Source organism: Bos mutus, chromosome 5 (assembly GCF_027580195.1).
Source record: "Bos mutus isolate GX-2022 chromosome 5, NWIPB_WYAK_1.1, whole genome shotgun sequence".
Taxonomy (NCBI): Eukaryota; Metazoa; Chordata; class Mammalia; order Artiodactyla; family Bovidae; genus Bos; species Bos mutus.
Genome location: NC_091621.1, coordinates 62,213,537 through 62,230,515, shown reverse-complemented (window position 1 = coordinate 62,230,515; position 16,979 = coordinate 62,213,537). Strand labels below are relative to the sequence as shown.

Below are 16,979 nucleotides of genomic sequence, written 5' to 3'. Positions count from 1 at the left end.
AGATACGCAGAAAGAAGTGAGCCTCAACTCTGTCTGCAGAGCAATCAGAAAAGACTTTACAAAAAAGTGACCGGCCAGATGAACTTTAAGACAGAGCAGTAGTCCAATGAGTAGAGAAAGCGGAAAAGGTATTCTAGAGAGAAAGAGGGAATGCAAAAGCGTAAGGATGCAAAACAGTCTCACTCAGCTGTGATCCACTAACAAGCAGAAACAGAAGGAGAAAGAGCTAAGTATTAAGGAGGGTTGGTTGAAGCCCCATGTGCCCTGATAAGAAGGCCACTGAGTGTAATATTACTAACCAAACAATCGACCTGGTAACTGAATATTGATTATCAAGGCCAGAGTCATTTCAATCTATAAATGGAAACTTCTGTAAACACAGAATAGAAGGTGATTCCAATTCACCTTTCTTTTCCCCTCTATTTGCCTCATATAAACATGCTGATATATAATCTCAAAACCTAACACAAGGAAGCTGTTCTAGGATTCCTCAATTGGTTAAAAATTTTTTGAAGCCTTTGGTGCCAGAACATCAGAATTCAGATGCTTAACCTTGTCCCTCTTCTCTAACACACATACATGCAAAAGACTGTCCAGAATTCTCGGAGGAAAAATAAGGGAGAAGGGAAAATTATCCAATTAAAACAATAATTTTTAACAATGCTGAAAAATTGCAAACCCCCCAGTTTTAGCACTTTTAAGGGAATCTGGTAAACTGAGACATTTCTAATATGGAAAACTATAAATTTCATAAATGTAAATCATCAGCTCGATAAAATAACCTATTTTCTTGCACAGCTTTTTAAATGATCAACGGATATCATCATTTTCCACCAAAATATCAATAACAGAGCTCCTTGACACTCCCTCAGTGTCTGATATTTCTTAATCACACCTTTGCATTCTGTTATCGATTTAACAATGCCCACTGAGAACAGGAATTGACCTTTGGCATCTTCTCAAACTGACCAATGTTGTACCAATTAATAGGCATGAAATCACACTGCCCAAGGAGAAAAAACAAAAAATAAATCACCAACTCCCTTCCCCTACTAAGTAGATGTTGAAATATTAAATAATACACAGGGAATATTTGATGAAACCATCAGTAAAGTATGAAGGGAGTCGCTAACATGGTTGCCGCACCTCAGACTTGACAGAGAAGAGAAATCATGCCAGAGAAAGCAGGAGCCCAGAGGACCAGCTCTATGCAGGGTATTTTCAGTGTAAGTTCATCTAAGTTCTTTACTGTTCACTTGACCTCACTTCTGCAGTTATGAGAAGTGTTTTCATTTTAAAAATAAAATGACTTAGAATAGTCTTTTACTAAGTGGAACTTCGTTTTGACTTCTGAAATAATCTAAACTTTGCAATGACTTCAATCCACAGGAATTACCAAAATTTCTTCAGGATCTCTCTTCAACTGACGCTGATCTGCCTTGGAACAGAGCAAAAAACCGCTTTCCAAACATAAAACCATGTATGTGTATATACTGTTTCTGCTTTTAGATACTGAAAGCTTTTCAAATGAGCACAAAATGCACTTTAGCATTCTTCTTAAATATGTGTTACATATTAATTGAATTATAATAATGCATTTTATTAGCAGCAACTTATAAATTGTATTTCTTTGGCTTTGTTAATATTGACTAAAGTTAATGAACGTGGGTTTCAGCTTGTTCACACAAGGTTTATTCATGCAGGTGTAAGAAACTGTAGCCCCAGTACTTTCTGAGCTTTGTAATTTAACCCCAGGAACAAACCTCTCTCATATCTTCCTATAGACCTAGTTCTCAAATGAAGAGAGAAAGTTCATGTGTAACTGTGCGCATTACTTTCCTTAAGAGCATGGCAGTGCTTTGTAAAGGAATATAAAAAAGTGCATTGCAAAATATTTGTTGAAGATCAGAGTAAATGTGTGATTACCAGGGTTGGTTTTTACAAAGGAAGCAGGCTTATGCTTTACCACAGTCAACATTTTTCAATCAGTAAGAAACCGTAGTACATGCCACGCTGTTATTATGTCCTTAAATGTCATTAAAACGAATGTGTATACTGATGTGGAAAAAGCAAACCATATTATTGATGTAAGAATTAGTAGTAATATGAAAGAAAAAACATAGCATTCCTCTTTAAATGCTGTGTTTGCTATATTTTTCAACATGTTATCCTACTAAGTATATTCTGATTCAATACATTTTTATATTATAAAATTAAAAAGTGATATGTTAAGTTCTGAAATGCTGTCAATATTGTTTCAAAGTCTAGAGTTTTAAAATATTCCTAATTTTAGAGTTAGTGTATATATATTTTTCTATGTTCTATGCCTTTACAAAACTGTATTGGGGAAAATTCCATACATATAAAAATTGAACTCTTCTGTCTAGAAAGATACAGACTTTGAGAAATATGTAATCACAGAAGGTAAAATCATAAGGATATGGATAGTCCCCCCCCAAAATGGACCATATTGTGTTATTCTAGAACTAGAGGATAACTGAGGCATGAAGTAAACAAATTTAGGGAAACATGATCTAGAAGTCAGTAACCTAATGGAATCTGTTAATTCCCAAGAATTAGAAAAGGATGAAAATACAAATAGCTTTAATCACCTAAAATCCTTCCCGGAACAAAACAAATCATAGGTAAATGGCTTTAAGAGTAAGTTGACAAATAAGGCATCTTTGTAGGAAATAAGGAATGTTAGTATTACATCCCTAAATTCCTCTGGCATGACCTTTCTTAATAAGTCACTTTGTTTTCCCTTTTAAAGAGTTAACCTGGATGGGATACATCCTAAGATTAAGAGAGATGGAAAGTCTCAGGTTTTTATATTCATCCATATCTAAATTTCCTTCAGATTCTCTGCTTCATGCTTAATGATATCCTGTGAAAATAAATATACAATCAAACTGTCTGATTGAAGGACAGTTACTATGGAATATTTAATATTTATTTACAATAGTGTATGCGGCTAAAGTAATGTATATCACTGTATATCATTATATATAGGTAGATGAAACATATCTAGAATATTTAATATTTATTTACAATAGTGTATGCGGCTAAAGTAATGTATATCACTGTATATCATTATATATAGGTAGATGAAACATATCTAGCTTATTTCCAAAGATGGAAGCATATCTGACTTTAAATATATAAAAATTTGGTATGTGAGATTTTTTATATGTAACATTTTGATCTTTTGTTGTTAAGATTTCAGTGCATTATTTTCTGGGTTCACATAATGGCCATTAAAGTCATACAGTGCTAGCTTGCTAGCACTTACAGCATAAGGAGAATATAACTAAACAAACATCCTTAAAATAAGGAGAACTGAGGAGTAAGACAATCCCAATATCTGAGGCTAAGACAAAAATAACTAGTGATGGCTAAGACAATAAATAACTGTAAATCAAGGATGTTTGGGAATATCATAAGCATTGCATACATTTTTTTCCACCTTTGCTAGAGCCAAAGGGATAATATCCAATTATTTTCTGTTTTTTCTTGATTTCAGTAAAGAAAACTTAGTAATTTTTCAAATAATATTCTACATCCACATCCGATATCCTTTAATGGGTTTTGGGGGTAAAGTTTTTTCTTAACTGTCCTCTTAAAGAACTGGAAGTTCTATAAGAAATAATTTTATTAGGCATAATTTTATACTTTTCAATAATTTTATTAAGAATTTATTAATTCAACTAGTACATACTACTTGCTGTATAGTAAAATGACTAAAAACGTGGGCTCTAATCAAACTTCCTGGGTTGCGTTTCTGTTTACCTAACAACTACTTTAGTTGCTGGATATTATTTAGTAATGTCGACCGCATAACTTTAAGGATTAGATAAAATAATCGTGTAAATCACTTTACCCAATACAGAACACAGGAAGCTCTCAATCAGTATTAGTTCTTATGGTTGTTAGTAATCAGTAAATTGCTTATTTTTAAAAGCCTCTAAGTTTCTGGGTGACTAAAATTTAGCTACAGGCCCTTAGGGTCTATGGTCTGGAGATAACAAACCCACTTCCCTAATCTGGGTCGGAAGACAAGCTGTAAACTCACATCCTCTCATACGGGCAACAGACCCATATGATCCCAGCTCCCTCCCACCATGACACATACACACACACAGAAAATGCAATACTTAAACTAATATATTCTCCCATTGTGTTTGCAGAGAAGCCATAAAGTTGAAGAAATGTTTTTTTTCTCCCATAGAGAATGAATTCATTTTAGTCGAGTCTGAATTTTAGCTTGAGCCAGCTAAGAGAGATCCACTGTTTCCCCTGAGTAATGTAGAAAGAAGGATTTCAAATATCACAGTGCATTTTAGAACATATTAGCTTACAGGGCTTTAAGATACTAGAATTAGCAGCAAATGTGTGCAGAAGAGATTTCCAAATCTCTGTTTGACAGGACACTGTGACCTTGAGAAGCGTTCCAACACCATGAAGAAAAGTTTAGCTTGCTGTTGACTCAGTTCAGTTGACTCGGATAGTTCACTCAGATATTTAGTGAATAGAAAACTGATGGCTTCCCTTTCTTAGTTGCATGACTGGCCACAGCGTCATTAAGATTGGAACATCATACAAAATTCAAAATCTTTGGGACAGAAATGGTTTGCGTAATCTGCTTGAATGATCCCCCTTCTTTGGATTCAAACACATTGGTTGGGTCATTATACTTAACCTAAAAATACAGCAAAGTCATTTAACATATAACATGTGCTTAATTCTAAGAACTTGAGAGTGTGTTCTGTGTTCCATACAGAGCTATACGTTTTATAAACTTTCATGTCTTCCTCAGAGGATTCTACAAAATAAATATTATAACTATATGTTATAGCTGAGGTAACAAAGAAACAGAGAAGGGAAACAATTCGCCCAGGGCCATAAACGGCAGATAGGCAGAGCGTCTGCATTCCCACTCAAACCCACTTTCCCATTTTTGCTCCACTGCTCACTGCCTTCCCAGGAAGGTTTGTTTTAAAACCTCAAAAGAATTTAGTGACAGATAACTTTGTATCATTTCTTTGTCTCGTGAAAGTTAGCACTGGACATTTCAACTATAATACCAATTTGGCAAAGATTCTCAGGGAAAAATAATTTTTGATACTTTTCTTTGAAGAAAAATAATGGGAAAACGGTTATCTAATTTTGCTAGACTGTAAAACAGTCTAAATAACAGTAATTCAAAGTTTGGTGTGAAAAAAAGAATAGGCATCTAAATTAAAGAACTCCAGAAACAGACCTAAACACAGAGAAAACCAGTGTATGATACAGTGGTATTTTGAATAAGGGGTAAGGGTGCACTGTTTATTGTTCTAAATGGCAACAAACAATAAAACATAGATTTTCCCTCATTCTGTCCCCAAATAAAAGAAGCCCAATGGATCAAAAATCAAAATATTTAAAACAAGCAATAAAACCTATTAAAGCTCTGAAAGACACTATGAATGAATCTGTGAAGAATATTGGTGTGACAAAGCCTTTTGTATGTATCACGCAGAAAGCCACAGTGAAAAATGAGAACTTTGACTACAATACATATAAATTTTACGTATGGCAAGATAGCTAACAGATAAATTAAGTGAGTCAAAGACAAATGACAAAAAAATTTTCAATACATGTAACATTTTTAGTATAAAAATATTTTAAAAAATTAAAAATAGTATAATATGAAAAGGCAATTACAGAAAAGATATTTAAAATGGCCAATACACAAGCAAAGAAGCTCACTTTCACTCATAGTTAAGGCAATCAAAACAAATACTAAATCAATCTGTATCTCTCAGAAGGTCATAAATTAAAATGTTTAAATAGTATCTCATGGTGGTGTTCAAACTGTTCAAACACTTTTGTTCAGAGTGAACTGATATAATTTGAGAACAATTCATCAGTCTTTCAAAATTTGAGAAGCACAATATGATTTGGGGATTTTACTGCTGGTAATGTATTCTACAAATAGACTCCAACAGATATGCAAAATTTCAGTTATTTATTCAGCATTTTACAATAACAAAATGATATGATTTTCAATCATCCTGAAGAGCTAAATAAGTATGTTATATTCACAATGAAATACTATACGATCTTTTAAAGTAATGAACTATTAGATCGGTAAAGGTATTTGTTCAGGCTTTTCCATAACATGTTATGGGCAAATTTGAGCAAACTTTATGGCCAACCCAAAAGATATTATTATTTGCACTAACATGGAAAGATATAGTTAAATAAAATTTTTTGCAGAATAGAGGGACTAGCACCCCATTTGTGGTTAATTTTATATGACTATGTATAGAAAATCCTGGGAATAAATATGAGAACATATTAATAGTCATTGTCTTTAGGTTGTGGAAATATGGAATAAGAGAGAACTTCTACTTTAAAATTTTACAGCCATCTGTAATTTTCAAATATCAGAAACTTCTTTGTATTTTATAGAAAAAAGTAATGGTAATTTAAAAAGTAAATTAATATTAATATCTTATCTTTCCTTCTAGATAACAATAACAGAGTGAAGCTGATAGCTGATGCTAGTATTCCAGGATCAGATTATATTAATGCCAGCTATGTTTCTGTAAGTTGCTATTTTATATACATTTTTTATAAAACATGAATACTGCAATAATGTTACTCTTCCAACTACTGAAAACAAGAAATTCATTACAACCTGTATAGATTTAATGTACCAGTTCCATACAACATTAAGTATATATACGATGTTTTATACATGGGGAAGTGGAAGCTCCAAATAGAGATTGCAATTTACCCAACAATCATTTCGCTAATAAGCAGCAGATGTCCAACTTCAAACTACATATCCCCTGGACTGTCCACTGTTTCCAGTGTTTGTCAGAAGATCCTTTAAGGTCAGCCAATTTTTCAAAGAAAATTAGTCAAATGGATAGTCATGTCCATATTATATAAAAACCCATTGTGCTGTTCTTCCCTTCGAGATTTTCAGTCCCTCAAGGGGACTATGATGTCATGTTCTTTCCACCCTCTGTTACTTAGATAACGTGTACTCTTTTGCAGCCACTCAATAAACATATCTTAAGTGAACCAATGTGGGGTAAACTGTGATAAACATCACAGATAATAAATGCTTGCCACATAAGATCAAAAATGGAACATAACCAGAGTGTTCCAAGGAGCTCCTTCTCCATGACTCTTGCTCTCTCAATGCTCACCCCTATCTTAGGAACACAGAAACCTTATATGCACCCAAGACCTCCACTTGGGTTGACACAACCATGAAATCTCAGAGGAGGAATTGCTCCTGTGGTTATTTAATCCAGTCACTTAGAAAATCTTTCTGAAAAACTACTGATAATTAGAGATTACCCTCCCTTGGCACAGATCACCTACTTCCTCCCTAAGGCAGATGATTCTATCTCTGAACTAATCAAATATACAGTTGTGGTTTGTTTTTAGAAAATTACAAATAAAAAGCTTAATTTCAGAAACTGAGTTCACCATGTACAAATACACTAAAACATAGTCAATGCAAATTCAGATTAATAATAAGTACAGTATCTTAACAAAATGACAACTTTTATAAAAGGTAATAGGCAAATCAGTGACTTGGTTCACCCAGAATATTTAACTAGTTTGAGTTAAGAAAATGAACTCTTCTCTAGATGGGAAAGGAAAGGATGGAGCAACACGTAAGCAAAGCCCCAGTGGGACCAAATGAAATGGCGGCAGGCCTGGGCCAGACGTTGAGGCAAAAAGTTTGAAGACGTTTTATTGTTAAAAAAAAAAAAAAAAAATGATTACTGATCCTCCATCCTGATCCCTGGGATTCTAAACTACCCCACTGATGGCTATGGTACTGGCACAAAGACAGAAATACAGATCAATGGAACAAAATAGAAAGCCCAGAGATAAATCCACGCACCTATGGACACCTTATCTTTGACAAAGGAGGCAAGAATATACAATGGATTAAAGACAATCTCTTTAACAAGTGGTGCTGGGAAATCTGGTCAACACTTGTAAAAGAATGAAACTAGAGCACTTTCTAACACCTTACACAAAAATAAACTCAAAATGGATTAAAGATCTAAACGTAAGAGAAACTATAAAATTCCTAGAGGAGAACATAGGCAAAACACTCTCCGACATACATCACAGCAGGATCCTCTATGACCCACCTCCCAGAATATTGGAAATAAAAGCAAAAATAAACAAATGGGACCTAATTAACCTTAAAAGCTTCTGCACATCAAAGGAAACTATTAGCAAGGTGAAAAGGCAGCCTTCAGAATGGGAGAAAATAATAGCAAATGAAGCAACTGACAAACAACTAATCTCAAAAATATACAAACAACTCCTACAGCTCAACTCCAGAAAAATAAATGACCCAATCAAAAAATGGGCCAAAGAACTAAATAGACATTTCTCCAAAGAAGACATACAGATGGCTAACAAACACATGAAAAGATGCTCAACATCACTCATTATCAGAGAAATGCAAATCAAAACCACTATGAGGTACCATTTCACGCCAGTCAGAATGACTGCGATCCAAAAGTCTACAAGCAATAAATGCTGGAGAGGGTGTGGAGAAAAGGGAATCCTCTTACACTGTTGGTGGGAATGCAAACTAGTACAGCCACTATGGAGAACAGTGTGGAGATTCCTTAAAAAACTGGAAATAGAACTGCCTTATGATCCAGCAATCCCACTGCTGGGCATACACACTGAGGAAACCAGAAGGAAAGAGACATGTGTATCCCAATGTTCATCACAGCACTGTTTATAATAGCCAGGACATGGAAGCAACCTAGATGTCAATCAGCAGATGAATGGATAAGAAATCAGTGGTACATATACACAATGGAGTATTACTCAGCCATTAAAAAGAATACATTTGAATCAGTTCTAATGAGGTGGTTGAAACTGGAGCCTATTATACAGAGTGAAGTAAGCCAGAAAGAAAAACACCAATACAGTATACTAACGCATATATATGGAATTTAGAAAGATGGTAACAATAACCCCGTGTACGAGACAGCAAAAGAGACACTGATGTATAGAACAGTCTTATGGACTCTGTTGGAGAGGGAGAGGGTGGGAAGATTTGGGAGAATGGCATTGAAACATGTATAATATCAGGTATGAAACGAGTTGCCAGTCTAGGTTCGATGCATGAATACTGGATGCTTGGGGCTGGTGCACTGGGATGACCCAGAGGGATGGTATGGGGAGGGAGGAGGGAGGAGGGTTCAGGATGGGGAACACATGTATACCTGTGGCGGATTCATTTCGATATTTGGCAAAACTAATACAATATTGTAAAGTTTAAAAATAAAATAAAATTAAAAAAACAAAAAAACAAAAAAAGAAAACCTAAAATACCTAACGCTATTCTTATAACTGTAATATAGCAATCTTCTTCACTGTTAATAAGCCACCTCTTCTAGAAAGAACTGTATGCATAATTTGATCAAATATAAATACAAACACTTCATGAATTTGCCTGTCATTCCTGTGCAGCACCCACGCTAATCTTCTCTGTATCTTTCCAAGTTTAGTGTATGTGCTGGCTTATAGTATATGTGCTGCCGAAGCAAGCAGATACAGTTTTTTTAAAAACAAGATGTATACTCTTAAATCTTCAGTGGTGGTGAAGTACCTACTTCAATTCTAATAGGTAGCAAGGTTAACTATGGTTCTCATTATGATTCTACAGATACCTGAAGCTTTCCTATACTGCCCATACTCCCATTTAAAAAAAATTTTTTTCTTATTCATCATCTTCTCACCTAGGCCTGCCATTTTATTTGGTCCCACTGGGGCTCTGCTTCTGTATTGCTCCATCCTTTCCCCAACATCAAACATAACCTGTCCTGTGTCCCACTCCCCACAAGCCTCTGTTAAGAGGGAAAAGAATTCATTCATTCCAAATTTTACTTTGGTTAGTAATTACTCCAAAATGACAATTATCAGTTCAGTTCAGTCGCTCAGTCATGTCCGACTCTTTGAGACCCCATGAATCGCAGCACGCCAGGCCTCCCTGTCCATCACCAACTCCCGGAGTTCACTCAAACTCATGTCCATAGAGTCAGTGATGCCATCCAGCCATCTCATCCTCTGTCGTCCCCTTCTCCTCCTGCCCCCAATCCCTCCCAGCATCAGAGTCTTTTCCAATGAGTCAACTCTTCGCATGAGGTGGCCAAAGTACTGGAGTTTCAGCTTTAGCATCATTCCTTCCAAAGAAATCCCAGGGCTGATCTCCTTTAGAATGGACTAGTTGGATTTTTTGCAGTCCAAGGACTGTCAAGAGTCTTCTCCAACACCACAGTTCAAAAGCATCAATTCTTCAGCACTCAGCTTTCTTCACAGTCCAACTCTCACATCCATACATGACTACCAGAAAAACCATAGCCTTGACTAGACGGACCTTTGTTGGCAAAGTAATGTCTCTGCTTTTGAATATGCTATCTAGGTTGGTCATAACTTTCCTTCCAAGGAGTAAGCATCTTTTAATTTCATGGCTGCAGTCACCATCTGCAGTGATTTTGGAGCCCCAAAAAATAAAGTCTGACACTGTTTCCCCACCTATTTCTGATGAAGTGATGGGATCAGATGCCATGATCTTAGTTTTCTGAATGTTTAGCTTTAAGCCAACTTTTTCACTCTCCTCTTTCACTTTCATCAAGAGGCTTTTTGGTTGACTCTTATCTACCAATTAAGTAGACACAAATGAATACTTCATAGCGTAAAAGGTTCATCTAGCTATGGGATGACAGTATAGGATATGAACATGATTAGGAAGGCAACCAGACAGTTTTAGGAGGTATAACTGAGCCACACAGATTACATAAACAAAGGAATATTAATGAACCCCCAGTGTTCCCTCTACATAAACAAAGGAATATTAATGAAGTCCCAGTGTTCCCTCTAAATATTACCAGTTATCGGGAGACAATCATAATAGGAAGATACTGCAGAATGAACAATAAACTAAGCCTGAATATATACAGAATATACACATTCTTCTGTGGTCAAGTGATGTTGTAATGTAATAAACCTTACAACAAAGTCACCATGACCCACATGTAATGATATGCATCATCCTTACTGAGCTGCATAGTAAGCAGGTGCGGATGGAAAGCACTTTACATTAAGGCAAGTTCCAGGGAGATCCAGACCGCCGTGCACTTGCTGCCACCTGGGGAGCTGGCCAAGCACGCCGTGTCCGAGGGCACTAAGGCTGTCACCAAGTATACCAGCTCGAAGTAAATATAATATGCCTAGCTGCTGTTAACGGAGAAGGCAATGGCACCCCACTCCAGTACTCTTGCCTGGAAAATCCCATGGACGGAGGGCCTCGTGGGCTGTAGTCCATGGGGTCGCTAAGAGTCGGACACGAGTGAGCGACTTCACTTTCACTTTCAGTATTAAAGTGGGCAGTATGCTTATTGCTTTTACTTTCAGGGCAATCTCCTTTGTCTGGGATGTCGGGAGAAGTTGGAAATAAACTCATAATACTGTAGTGGCCTCTCACTTTTCCATCCCCAAGGTTAGGCAGTCTTCACTTCACAAACAGTAAAGACTTCTCAGAGTGAAGGACACCGCAGCTTCTCCCCACTCCCCGGTTTTTTTCCATGGCACCTCCAAGTGAAAGTTCATGAACACTTGCTCCAGAAGCCAAAGATAGAGGCCATCTACAAATGGATTCTAGATTCCTATTTCTTTGGATGCTAGAGGAAAAAGGGAGAAGAACTATAGAGCGAGAGAAGAAAGCAAGATAAGTAGTGTTTAGATGGGGGGAAGAAATGAAATCTGAAGAAGGGAAAAGGGAATACCAGTAGGTGGTCTGAAGTTGTGCTTTGAAACTAGGAAACACCAGGCCAGGATCTGTAATTAGATTACTATTTGTTTACCTCTCGGGCCTTGGCTGTTCTTGGGAATTATACTCCTAAAGCTAGGAGTCAACGAGAAGCTGGAAATTTTTGATTAAGGATGGATCGTGGGAGAGAGGTAGAGAGGAAAATAAATACTGCATCCTTGTAAATAGCCAATAGTTGTACAAGTGAGTTTAGAAATGTTTTCAAGAGAGTGAACAAGAACATTATGTAATGAGACAAGAGGAAGACTCCAACCTGCTAACCCAAATTATCTCCCCTGTCAACCTAAGATGCCTGAAATTACTTCAATTTGAGGATAGCTTTTACTATAGTTAGACTGAAGATTAAAGGCTATGATGCATATGAGCCATAATCATATCAGAAACATCAAATCTGATCTACTCTGATAGATTATAGTACCAAAGGATGTCGGATCCCTGAAACAGGGAAATGCAAATGACTAGGAGACATATTTTATAAATTGATAAATTACACTTAATTGTCCTCACCCTTAAGACAATTTCTTCATTCGGCTTTTAGGACAACATTCCCTTGATTTTCCATCTACAGCTTTGACTCTTTCATCTCAGTCTCTCTGATTCTCTCTTATCTCCTTGACTACCAAACACTGAAATTATCTAGAGCCCATTCCTTGAATTTGCTGCTTCTTTTCAAACTCATTTCCTTGATGATCTCAACCATTCTTGTGATTTTTAAGTAAGATCTATTCGCTGACTACTTTAAAATTATGTTTCTATTTGGACTTCTTTCTGAACTCCAAACTCATATACCCAATTGCCATGATGATGTTCCCACTTGAATATCCAAATAGGATTTCAAGTTTAATATGTCCATTGTGAATTCTTGATTTTCCTTTTAAGTCCGCTTATGCTAGGTGTGGGGAAAAAGGAACCTACCTGCCTACACTGTTGGTGGGAATGTAAATTAGTACAGCCAGTACGGAAAACAGTATGGAGCCTCCTTAAGACTAGAGTTAAATTAGAGTTACAAAATGATCCAGAAATCCCAATCCTGAGCATGTATCTGGAGAAAACTCGAATTTGAAAGGATAAATGCACCCCAGTGTTCACTGTCCACTGGTCGAGGAATGGATAAAGGAGATGTGATGAGTGTGTATTTATTTATCACATATATGGTATATATGTGTGTATATATAAGTACACACAGAATATTGGCCATAAAAAAGAATGAAATATGATATTTGCAGCAACATGGATGGACCTAGATATTGTCACACTAAGTAGAATTTCTCAGAAAGAGAAATACCATGTGATATTACTTATATGTGTAACTTAAAATATGATACAAATGAACTTAGTTACAAAACAGAAATAGACCCACAGACATAGAAAACAAATTTATGGTTATCTAAGGGGAAAGTGGGTGGGGAAGGATAAATTAGGGCTTTGAGATTAGCAGATACAATGTACTATATAAATAAAACAACAAACTCTACTGCATAGCACAGGGAATGATTTTCCATAAACTGCAATAAACTGTAACAAAAAAGAATATATATTATACATGTATAACTGAATCACTTTGCTTCACACCAGAAACACAACACTGTAAATCAACTAGATTTTAATTAAACAAATTTTTTAAAGTACGCTCATACTGAAGTTTTTTTTTTCCCCATCTTCATTTGGAATCATTACTGACTCCTATCTTTCTTGTACCCATAGATCTAATCCATAAGCAAATTCTCTTGGCTCTGTCTTCAAAATACACCAGATTTTATTACTTCTCACAATACCCACTCCTGTCACCCAAACTGCATTCCTTGGTTGGATTGTTGAAATATTCCAACTACTCACCCTCCTTTCCCTTTTTATACCACTATCAGCTTGTTGTATAGAAACTAGAGTGGAACTATTTAACACACTTTATGTGTTAATAGAGTTATATTAACTCTATATATATGTTCAGAATCTTTCAATGGCTTTCTGTATCACCCAGAGTAAAAACCAAACTCTTAAAACTACCTGCCCCAGGGCCTAAAGCACTGCTCCCTCCCATCTCTTGTTCTCTCCAATGTCACCTTCTACTACCGTCCCCATTTGCAGTTCCTGCAACACTCCAGACACACACCTGACTTTCTGCCTGGAACACTTTTTCTCCAAATCTTGAAGGGCTTACCTCTTTCTGCTTCAAGTCTTTCCTCAGATTTCACCAATGAGCCTTTTCTGAACACCCTGTTTTCTGAAATTCTCTCTCATAGCATTTATCACTTTAAAAAAGCTATGTAAATCACTCATTTAATAGACATGTTAACAGATTTAATGTCCATTTCCCATAACTGGTATATAAGACAAATCAGGGTAGGAATTTTCATCAATGATGAATCCTCAGTTCCTAGACTAGTGCCTGGCACACAGTAAGCACTCATAAATATTATTTGAATGGAGGAGTGTGCATTTTAAAAGCTGTAAAGAAATTAAAATATTAATGGTGCTTCACTCTGGATAGTGAGATTACAGAGAAAGTCCGTATTTTTTAATACATACTTCTGAATTTTCCTAACATTCTACACTGATTGTACAGTACTATTTAAAAAATAAAAAACCCTTTACAATGTAAATTACATACTCAAGTATTTCAACTTAGACTAGAAACACAGAAATGCTTTAGCACGTAGTTTTTTTTGTTTGTTTTCCGCAGACTGAAGGTTTTGTTCCAGAAACTGTCATTGACTAGCACTGTGATTTGGGAAAAATCACCTGAAGTAGCTCATCATTCTTTAAAGTAAAACAAACTGGTTGGATTAGATTTTAGGACCACTTGAACTTTAAAATGTATAGTATTCTGTATAATACTATATTCTCTGGCTACTGAGACAATTCAATTTAAAAATAAAATTCACCCTTAAACCTCATTCTTCAAAATATTTTGATGTTTGAAATAGATGTAATTCCATCACTTTTTAAAAATTTACACATAAACTTTAAGAAAAATCCATAGATGCTACTCACGTGGCATGCTTACATTCCAGGTGAATAGACCGAGTTTTAGAACGACTTGATAAAATGTACAAGAGCTGTCATAACAGGGTGGAGACAAGTCTCAGGTCCTACAATAGTTAAATGAATCTTCTTACTATCTCCACATTATTCTTGGTTTTAAGCTCTGGAGAATAATTACTAATACCATCATTTATGTAGATACTTTCTTGCAGGGATAGAACAGCTAGTTGTATACTTACATTATGAGGTTTAAATTAATGTTGGAAATTTTGAGTATCTTTTAGCATTCAAAAATATGCAGTATTTTAGAATATTAGGTAATCTTACAACTAGTATGTTTTTCATGTCTCAAAAGTTAAAAAAAATATATATATATGTAAATATTGATGCAATGTTGTAATTATATCATTCTAGGGCTACTTATGTCCAAATGAATTTATTGCTACTCAAGGTCCATTACCAGGAACAGTTGGGGACTTTTGGAGAATGGTGTGGGAAACCAGAGCAAAAACATTAGTAATGCTAACACAGTGTTTTGAAAAAGGACGGGTAAGTTATTTGAAAAGCTCTTCACAAAACCTTTATTTTACGTTTGTGTTAATTTATGTGTGATGTTGGGTTTCCCAGGTAGCCCTAATGGTAAAGAAAATGCCTCCTAAAGCAGGAGATGCAGGAAATGAGAGTCCAATCCCTGGACCAGGAAGATCCCCTGGGCATGGCAACCCACTCCAGTATTCTTGCCTGGAGAATCCCTTGGATAGAGGAGCCTGGTGGCCTACAGTCCATAGTGCTGCAGAGAGTCAGACACGACTCAAGTGTCGTCACATGTGTGACGATTTTAGCTAATACTCTGACATATCAATGACTGGGGCATGTATAAGGCAGTTGTACCTTAGTAGCAATAACTTTGAACTATATATATATATATATATATATATATATATAATGGTTCTTGTAACTGGTGAATTTTCTCTTGACTGCAGATCAGATGTCATCAATATTGGCCAGAGGACAACAAACCAGTTACTGTCTTCGGAGATATAGTGATTACAAAACTAATGGAGGATGTTCAAATAGACTGGACCATCAGAGATCTGAAAATTGAAAGGGTAAAAAAAAAAGGAGGAGGGGAAGTCAAACATGATAAAAAATATGAATGATCTAAATGTCTAAAGTAAAATTAATTTCTAGACATATTTCTGTATATTCAGTAATGCTTTTCTATTATCTTCAAAAGAGAAGTTTTGAATTGGCATTTGCCTTCAATATCTATGTCATTATGTTTAATTCCAAATTCCTTAAAGTTTATATTAAACAAGGAAGGCAACAGGAGGAAACAACTAGATCACTAGGTTTATCTTATTTTATGAAGAAACTGTAAAATTTTATTTAAAACAGGAATTTCTGAAATCACGTGTCTCTATCTGTATCTTAATCATTGGATTTTCTATTTAATCCAGAACGTATACAGAATCAATAACATAAAGATCCCACCTTTTTTATGTAAATACCTATACACATAGAAAATGATATAAGGACCTTTATACTTTCTAATATTATCAGATACCCAATACCAGTGTTATGAATAATTTGTGAGTGTGTTTATTTAAGTTGTTAGGTCAAAACTGTTCAAAATCTACTATTCTGGTGTTACAACACGTTACACTACATTGAATATAAATACCCTGCATAATCATCTGTTTTCAAGATTTGAAACAATCATGCTCATCGTCTGCATTCATACTGAAAGGTAATTTTCTGTAGTGTAGCAATAGCAGAAGACTTCTCTTATAGGAAATCAAGAAACCACAGCTTCTTTGTTTTGTAAACTATGATTTTAAAAGATCACCTTGAAAACCTGGGGAGTCAGCTACATTCAGACTTTGCTGTGATACTTAAATAACTTCATCATGTTTCTTTAATATGTCATTCTGTCTAGCATGGGGATTGCATGACCATTCGACAGTGCAACTTTACTGCGTGGCCTGAGCACGGGGTTCCTGAGAACAGCGCCCCTCTAGTCCACTTTGTGAAGCTGGTTCGAGCAAGCAGGGCACATGATACCACACCCATGATTGTTCACTGCAGGTAAGAAAGGTTTTCAGAACCTTTTATGAAATACTCG

At 35.7% G+C, this 16,979-nt stretch overlaps 1 protein-coding gene and 1 non-coding gene across 2 annotated transcripts in view; one reads left to right on the top strand and one right to left on the bottom strand.

The window, feature by feature from the left end:
- Window positions 1-16,979, top strand: part of PTPRQ (protein tyrosine phosphatase receptor type Q) — a 229,553-nt gene that overhangs the window by 199,184 nt on the left and 13,390 nt on the right. The window contains exons 38-42 of the mRNA XM_070370967.1: window positions 1,390-1,480; window positions 6,513-6,589; window positions 15,269-15,403; window positions 15,838-15,963; window positions 16,794-16,942. Of these exons, the coding sequence (XP_070227068.1) occupies window positions 1,390-1,480; window positions 6,513-6,589; window positions 15,269-15,403; window positions 15,838-15,963; window positions 16,794-16,942 (578 nt within the window). The remainder of the gene's footprint in view (window positions 1-1,389; window positions 1,481-6,512; window positions 6,590-15,268; window positions 15,404-15,837; window positions 15,964-16,793; window positions 16,943-16,979) is intronic.
- LOC138988024 (U6 spliceosomal RNA) lies at window positions 9,469-9,573 on the bottom strand. The gene has a single exon (XR_011464372.1). It is a non-coding gene; the product is annotated as a U6 spliceosomal RNA (small nuclear RNA).